The 8577-nt window shown below is 45.2% G+C and overlaps 1 protein-coding gene across 3 annotated transcripts; it reads left to right on the forward strand.

The window, feature by feature from the left end:
- Positions 1-431: 431 nt before the first annotated feature.
- GNG10 (G protein subunit gamma 10) lies at positions 432-7307 on the forward strand. Of its 3 annotated transcripts, none has more exons than NM_001435359.1 (3): positions 432-570; positions 4959-5090; positions 6358-7307. In NM_001435359.1, exons 1-2 carry the CDS (start codon positions 490-492, stop codon positions 5082-5084), a joined length of 207 nt encoding a protein of 68 aa, NP_001422288.1. In that variant the 5' UTR covers positions 432-489; the 3' UTR covers positions 5085-5090; positions 6358-7307. The 3 variants fall into 3 exon arrangements, with proteins under 3 accessions (NP_001422288.1, NP_001422289.1, XP_020923146.1); NM_001435360.1 differs by having other exon boundaries at positions 6361-7307; XM_021067487.2 differs by having other exon boundaries at positions 474-736.
- The last annotated feature ends 1270 nt before the right edge of the window (positions 7308-8577 follow it).

Here is an 8577-nt window from a genome sequence, read left to right on the forward strand (position 1 = left end):
ATAACACTCTCGCAGGGCTTAGAAGCCTTCACGTCTGGCTTATTTCTCCCACTCACTTCACCCCTTGCCCCAGCCACACACAGTCCCAGTTCTGGTTCACCAGGCACGCGTCTTTGCTTTCTCCATTCCCACACTCTACACCCACCCCTGCTCCTCCCAAAGCCCTAGAAGCTTCGATGTGGAGGAGGTGACCGCCCCTGCGTGGGGGGCAACGCTCCACAGGGGACAGAGTTTAGAAGGCAGAATTAAGTGTCAGGCAACTCGGAACCCCAAGGTGTCGCTTACCTGCGGCGTCTGTGTCAACGCGGGGAGCTGCGGAGCGGCGGGGCGGAGCGGGGCCGGGCTCCCGCGGCGGGGCGGGGCGGGGCGGGGCTCCGGGGGCGGGGCGGGGCCGGGCGCAGCGGCTTCCCCGCCCCGGGGCGGTGCCGAGCCTCTGGGCCTCGTTATCTGCCGGCGCCCGGCCGCCCGCCCGCAGTCCAGGTCGCCGCCATGTCTTCCGGGGCCAGCGTGAGCGCCCTGCAGCGCCTGGTGGAGCAGCTCAAGCTGGAGGCCAGCGTGGAGAGGATCAAGGTGAGGCCCTCGCCAGCGCCTGGCCTCGGGGCGTGGAAACCGCCCGCTCCCGCCCCGCCCCGGCATCTGTGGGCCGGAGAAGAGGAGGCCGCGCCGGAGCCGGGGGCTGCGGGACCCGCCCGTTGGCGAGCGAGCCCGCAGGGTCCGCGGAGCAGCGGCGGGACGGGTGAGCCGCCCAGAGGACGTTGCTTTCGGTTCGGCCTCGTTGGGTCGGGGGCCGCGCGGTGGCGGCTTGAACCCAGGCGCCCGTGAGAGGCGGGGACGCGGGGGGCCCAAGGCGGGTCGACCGGCCTGGGGGCGCCGGGGAGACGCGCCTGTCCTCGCGAGGGTTGTCCGGGACCGAGAGCCCCGGGGGCGGTCTCGTTTCAGTGATGTGGACACAGTGACTCGGGTGCGGGGCCGACGCGAGGACACCGGGATCGCGGGGGACGCGCTAGTGGCCGGGATTCGGCTGGTGCGGGAGGATGGGGTCCAGAGCTGCGGAGGCGACTGCACCGACGGGCCTTGGTGATGGGTTGATAGGATGAGGGAGGAGGAGGGCGCTGCTCGGGTTTCTGGCCTGGTGGGATGGATGGCGTTGCCATTCGCTACGGTAGACAGAGGAGATCATCTGATGCATCTAGTTTCGGATACGTGGACTTTGAGGGGATGCCCAGGAGGTGTTTGGCAGCCTGGGCTGAAACTCAAGAGAACAAAACCGAAAGAACATACAAGGGTGAAAACTGTAGAAAGAGACCAGATCGTGGAACCCAGGGACCGACCGAAAGAGGTGGTCTCGAGAAGAGCAGGAGCAAGAGAAAGCAAGGTTACCGAAGTGGGGAAGGAAGATGGGGTTTTCATAGATGTGGGACTTAGTCAACATGTCCATTATTTAGTCAGTTGATGAAAAAGCATTTGTTGTGTAATTGTGGTTAGCAACAAGCATAGATCATTTTTTCGTAGACTGTGTGTGGTGAATGAACGAACACCGTTGTGATATTCCGTGAACCTCAGTAATGCCTTTTCTCTGTACCACACCCTATCCTAGGTATTCAGAATATGGTGATTCTAATGGGGAAGATAAACGATAAACACATGAACCAATAAATAAAATAATTTCGGAGAGTATGTGTTGTGGAAACAATTAAAGAAGGTAAAGAGAGAGTTGTGGAATGCAGACGTTTCAGGGACATGTAGTAGTAGAAGTGGGATCTAGATTGTAACAGGGTAAGCAGATTTTTTTTGAAAAAACTCGTTTTAAAGAGGAAACTTTCGATTTAGAAAATGAAAAGCTGTATTTTGAGGCTGAGAGGAAGGAACAAACTATTTTTAGGTCAAGGGGGAGAAACAAATGGAGAAGGAAAACTGGAGGTAGAGACAGAGTTTGTGGGGAGCCTGGGATTGGAGGGGCACCTTCTGAATCAGGAAGAAAGGAGGAAGTATATGTGTAAACATAGATGTTTCCAGATACGGGCTTAAGGAGGGTATGATGACAGTTATCTTTGTGAAATAGGAAGCCAAGTTTTCTTCTAGGAGGGAAGAAAGGGAACTAATGGAGTCACAAGGGTGGAGGATGGGGGAGAGAGTGCTGTTGAGAATGGGAGAGGAACCACCCCCCCCCACCCCCCCCCCCCGCCAGCAGGCACATCCCTGGACACCCTGTGATTCTGGGTTCTGGGTCAAGACACAGATAAGGAGATTGATTGGCTTTTTTTTTTTTTCCCCTCCCCCTAGCAGCATTTGCCCTCCAAGAATCTGAGTGCTCAAGGTGGGTGGTAGCTGATCAAGCAGAGGGTTAGCAAGGGCAGTATGTCAGAAAGATAGAAATGAGGTGGAGAGCAAGGAGTTTGAGGGTCTGGCCAGCACTTAGGCTGGATGGAGAAGGAGAAGACACAGAGCCAGCTTCCTGGTGATGGGCAGGACAGAAAAAGGAGGAGGTGTCCTCCTGAGGTCAAAGAGCAAGTATAGTGAGAAGAAAAGAAGCAGCACCCTGGATGGGCAGAAGAGATTGTGACTGGAACGTAGGATGTTGGAGTGCAAACTTTCAGATGTGGAGCAGTTACAGGTGATGGAACTATTTGGCCTTGAGGAGAAGATTGGTTGAGGAGAGGAGATCAGGGAACTGAACTAGGGTTGTTGGAAAGGCATGTTCTAAGGTGGAAAGAAAAACTGCCAGCTGGTTGCCTGGCTACCATGTGAAGCAGCTGGCGAAGATATTCTTACCTACATTTAAAAAATAATTACAGGTGGAGTTCCCGTTGTGGCTCAGTGGTTAATGAGTCTGACTAGGAACCATGAGGTTCTGGGTTTGATGCCTGGCTCACTGGGTTAAGGATCTGGTGTTGCCGTGAGCTGTGGTGTAGGCCGATGGCTACAGCTCTGATTCCACCTCTAGCCTGGGAACCTCCATATGCCACGGGTGTGGCCCTAGAAAAGACAGAAAGACAAATAATAATAATAATAATAATAATAATAATAATTACAATTATGAGAGATGCACCTGAGACTCAGAGAATTCAAGTGAATTGCTCAAAATCATAGACAGTAAGCTCATTTGCAGGGTGTCCTCATGGGAGGATGGTTTGGGGGTACTTGGCAGGGCTTTTCTCAGGGCAGCACCCATGTGACAGCATTCTGAGGTCTGGTCTGCCTCATTTCAGGGCTCATTGACAGTTAGATGTTCTCAGCCCGCTCAGACTTTAGCAGACTTGCTAACTGGTAAATAAAGCAAATACCAGTTTCCTAGCATATGATGGAGGGTGCCCCTTCCAGAGATTGGAATACTCAGTATCTTTCTAAGGACCTCTTCTTTTTTTGGAGATGTCTCTCAGGAGGTCATGGGTCATCCTGGGCCCAAACCAAGCAAAGCCATATAATTTGGGTGGGGATTATCCTACCTTCATTGGGAGAATACAACTTCAAAGGGCTTCCAAATTTCTTTTGAATTAGGAACATGTATAAAATCAGTACTTCTAATTATAATTAACATGAAAATGTCAGAACTTCCGTTGAGGGCACGGTGAGCTTAAACATTAGTTTGGTAAGATTATATTATGTGTCTTTCTGGTATAAAGTAAACTGTTCTTACATTAATGAAATCAAAATTCCTAAAGCATTCTAGAAACTAGATTATAACTGATACCTAAGGAATTGATTTTAGAGTTATTTGGAAGTTTGGAAAATTAATACCAATTGGTAGTAATACTTGAGCAGTTGGAATGCTTTTGTACAATATGAGTTAGATTTTATACAAAACACTTTTTCTATGCAAGAAAAATGGAAAACAAGGAAAGCCTCCAAGTATAGCTATGCATCCAGTGGGGGCTGATGTGTCAGTGCTGCCTAATACACTTCTTTAAAACTCAGTGGTTTCAAACAACCTTCATAAACTCACAGTTCTTAGATTAACAGTTTAAGGTGGGCTCAGCCATATAGTCTTTGCTGGATTCTCCATGTGTCTGCATTCAGACGGAGGGTTGGCTGATGGCTGGATGATCTAGGATAGCTTCAGTCACAGGTCTGGAGGTTGGCAGGCAGGTGGCTGGGGTGAGGCTGGCTGGTTCTCCTCCACAGCAAGCTTGGGCTCATTTGATGGTGGCCTTAGGGTTCCAACCACAGCAAGAGAAGTAGTTGCTTTTGGGGCCTAGACTTGGAACTTGCCTGTTATTTCTGCCACATTGTCCTGGTCAAGCAAGTCACAGGGCCAGCCCAGATTCAAGAGGTGGATAAGACTCTACTTCTTGGTGGGTGGAGCTGCAAAATATTGTGACTTTTTGTAGTCTGCCACAAATGATTGCTTACTATGTGTCAGCACTATTCTTAGTGCTTTATGTGCATTAACTCATTTAATTGTTACATCAACTCAATGAGGAAGGCACTATTACCAAATACACTTCATAGATAAGAAAATAGGTACTGAGAAGTTAAGTAACTTGCCCAGAGAATGCACCTTTAACCAATAAGCTATCCTGCCTCCAGAGCATGGTGGAGGAACCTTGTCACTTGTTTTGAGCAGACTAGATAAGGCTCTGTCCAGCCTCATAAACACTAAAACAGTTTGTTCACATGGCAGGCTTTATAAGTAAAAAATTTGTAAGGGGCACACTAGGCTGAGCTATTTCTTTACCAATTCAGTCTCAAAACTAGGATTCTAAATGGATCAGAAATACAGCTTTATCTTTCCTTGGATGAATAAGCTACTAAACCAAAAATACCCTACAAAGTTCATAGCAATTATAACCTTTCCTCCTTAGAGTTCAGTTATTAGAACCTTCAGCAAAAAAGAGACTTTTGGGGGTCATAGAAAGTGTGACCTTTATCAGTTGTACAAACATTTTTCAGAGTCTCAGGTGGCTGCTGGATGGATCTGGCTGTGAGCAGCCTGTCAAGCCCTTGCGCCTTTGTTTCAGGTCTCTCAGGCAGCTGCAGAGCTTCAGCAATACTGCATGCAAAATGCCTGCAAGGATGCCCTGCTGGTAGGTATTCCAACTGGAAGCAACCCCTTCCGGGAGCCCAGATCCTGTGCTTTACTCTGATGACAGGTGAGTAATGATACACCAGGCACTCTTTGGCTATGGCATTATCACAGGGCTTCCCAAAGGATTTGGGCAACTGAGTTTTAAATATCTACTACTCTTGGGGGAATTAAAATAAAACCCAGCAAAATGCACAACATTCCCTGAACAGTGACTAATCCACCTGCCTGTGGAATACGTCTAATTAGGAGAGTCTCAGTCCTCTTTGGCACTAATTCACGAGATGGCAATATTTTTATGTACTTGAGCTTTTGAACTGAGTTGGCCAATAGTAATTTCTTGACCTTAATCCCACCTTCTCTGTCCTTACACCATCCTGGAGTTGTGATTTGCTGCTTGGTGCCAAAAACTGACTTGTTACTCTTGGGCCTAAGGACTCCCCAGAGAAGGAGGCTTATTTCTACCACCAGCTGTGATTTCTTTCCTGGAGGCTTTCAGGTTATATTTCTGTGTTTTAATGGAGGAAGGAATGTAGCCATTGGGGAAAAGTGTGAGTAGGGTTAAAAATGTACTGTTGCGAGTCCCCGGTGTTGCTCAGCAGAAATGAACCCGAGTAGTATCCGTGAGGATGCGAGTTCGATCCCTGGCCTCATTCGTTGGGTTAAGGATCCAGCATTGCCATGAACTGTAGTGTAGGATGCTCAGATCCCGAGTGGCTGTTGCTGTGGTGTAGGCCAGCAGCTGATTCAACCCCTAGCCTGGGAAGTTCCGTATGCCTCAAGTGTGGCCCTAAAAAGCAAAATAAATAAATAAAAATAAAAAAAATTATTGTTGAAATGAAAACATCTCTTTGGTGACCTGTAATGAATTTCTTTCCTTCTAATGCGTTTTATGGGATCTCATTCACACTTTTCACTTTTTTTTTAGAAGAGGTCAGAGCATAGATGATTGGAATCTTGGGGCCAATGTATTAATGTATTTCAAATTATATGTTCTAAGGGGTGTTCTTTTTTCACATACATGAAATCATTCACATACATGAAATCATTCACATTAGGGAGAAGGAAATAATTGTACTATCAGGTAATAGTGAACCTTTTAATGGAAAATGTCCACGATTATGATATTTAAATAACAGCCTTATGCTGACAAAACATTTTTCTTTTTACAGAGCGCTTTCATGAGTGCTACTCATTCAGTGGTATAGTTTGGATTTTTTCGGTATTAACCTGTTACTTTCTGCTTTTAGAACCCTAAAGGGACCTATGAAATGAAGACTAGTTGATTTTTTGTATAACTTACTAAGTGAAAACCTGTTACATTCTCTTTCCAGTAGGGAAGAAGTTCACTGAGGAATGCTTTCAAGCACAAAGTGGTGAATGACTGCCTTCAAATCTCAAGAAAACACTGCTCTAGCCAAATGACTTTTAGATATTGCAAACCTTTCTCTTAGCCAGAATTCTACAGAAATGGATGAGTTTCTACTCAAACAAGGAAACTGAGTGAAGGAGTAGATCTTAAATAATAATGGCCTCATTCTTTTGGTGAAGTGCATTATATTTAAGACAAACAAAAACCTAACCACCAAATAAACCAAAATACACCTCTTTCATTAAGTGAATTACTAGTGTTTCTATACCTGGCGTGTTATGTATGTTTTATATACTGGATGTTTACATTTGGGGAAGGAAAACAGTTTTGTTTGTTAAAAAATTGCCTATTTGTAATTTGTTATTCCTAAGATTTTTATACCAAAACAAAATTTGTTCTTTTCTCATGAATTTACAATTTCTCAAGCAACTGTAAAACTGGGGGAAGAATAGGCTTTGTTAATCAGATGATGTCTTGGTTTTTCTAAATGAGAAGATGATTTTATTTTTAACACTAAGCATGGGAACTTCTTCTTAGCACCCTGACGGGAAAGACGAGTGTTGTGTTTTGCATGAGATTGCCCCATCCTGTAATGAAACAGATTGGATATTTGTCTTCTTAAGTTCCTCTGCTTTATAGAGGTGATTGTACTTAAAAAAAAAAAAAAATACTACATTATTTCATGTTTTTAAAACAGTGTTAAATGTGGTTTACAGAACATTGCAAATGATTAAAAACAAAGTAACGTGAAAATCTTACCACCTAAAAGAATTCTTAATGTCACAAGTATTTGATGTGTTTTTGATTTAATTTGGGACATTTTTAAAAGGATACTTTATTTGTGTTTGTAATAATCTTTGAAGAGCTTTGAAATAAAATTTCTCCTTAATTCATTGTTTTCTATGACAGCAATAATTTGTGTCTGATTTTTTTTTTTTAAGGCTTCAGAGATTTTATTTGCTTGTGAGATTGACTGCTGGAAGTGGGAGGTGAAATTTTTGTTTATGAGCCCTTGTAGAATTTTGTGAAAAATAGATACATGAATAACATGTAGAAATATTTCAATTACTGGCAACATTTGCTCTTTGAAATAACTATGTATAAATCCATAAATAAATTAGAATATTTTTGGACATAGATAGTATTACAGTAGAGAAAACAGAAGCCATATAGATGGGAACTCCTTTAACCTCTGGCTGTTAAACTTCTAAATTAAATGATCTGAAACCCTTCCATTTGACCAAAATTCAGATATTCAGATGTCCCTTTTCTTTCTTTTCTTTCTTTTTTTTTTGTCTGTTTAGGGCCACACCCATGGCATATGGAGGTTCCCAGGCTGTGGACTGAATTGGAGCTATAGCCGCCAGCCTCTGCCACAGCCACAGCAATGCCAGATCTAAGCCGTATCTTCAACCTACATCACAGCTCAGGGCAATGCTGGATCCTTAACCCACTGAGCGAGGTCAGGGATTGAACCCGCTTCCTCATGGATGCTAGTCAAATTTGTTAACCGCTGAGCCACGATGGGAACTCCAGATGTCCCTTTTCTAACCTTATTCATTCTGTGGATCTGTTTCACCTTCTCTGAAGTGTTACACTACCAATTATCCTTTCTCTCCTTTATCTTCAACTTCTCTATTGGATCCTTCCTATCAGCATCTAAACATGTTCCATTCTTCATCTGAACAACAATAAGCATTTTTAAAAGTCTCCTTTGAAAAGTAAATTTTCTAGAGTTCCTGCTGGGGTGGAACAGGATCGGCAGTGTCTCTGCAGCACCAGGACACAGATACAACCCCAGGCTCAATGCAGTGACTTAAAGGATCTGACATTGCCGCAGCTATGGCACCTGTCACAACTGTGACTCAGATCTGATTTGGCCTGGGAACTCCATATGCTGTGAGGTGGCCAAAAAAGAAAAAATAAATAAATTTTCAGTTATGAAAGATGAGTTTTTTTTTTGTTTTTTTTTTTGCTATTTCTTTGGGGCTGCTCCCACGGCATATGGAGGTTCCCAGGCTAGGGGTCGAATCGGAGCTGTAGCCACCGGCCTACGCCAGAGCCACAGCAATGCAGGATCCAAGCCACGTCTGCAATCTACACCACAGCTCACGGCAACGCCGGATCGTTAACCCACTGAGCAAGGCGAGGGATCGAACCCGCAACCTCATGGTTCCTAGTC

This window comes from Sus scrofa, chromosome 1 (assembly GCF_054392235.1).
Source record: "Sus scrofa isolate SSC_HxYL_T2T_F1_AM1 chromosome 1, Sscrofa_HxYL_maternal_Yorkshire_Landrace_v2.0, whole genome shotgun sequence".
Lineage (NCBI taxonomy): Eukaryota > Metazoa > Chordata > Mammalia > Artiodactyla > Suidae > Sus > Sus scrofa.

Excerpts from the sequence above, each read along its gene's own strand:
- GNG10 (XM_021067487.2), top strand. The coding sequence starts at position 490 with ATGTCTTCCGGGGCCAGCGTGAGCGCCCTGCAGCGCCTGGTGGAGCAG. Across the intron at positions 737-4,958 it reads GCGGAGCAGCGGCGGGACGG|GTCTCTCAGGCAGCTGCAGA; the intron begins GTGAGCCGCCCA and ends CCTTTGTTTCAG. Across the intron at positions 5,091-6,357 it reads GTGCTTTACTCTGATGACAG|TAGGGAAGAAGTTCACTGAG; the intron begins GTGAGTAATGAT and ends TTCTCTTTCCAG.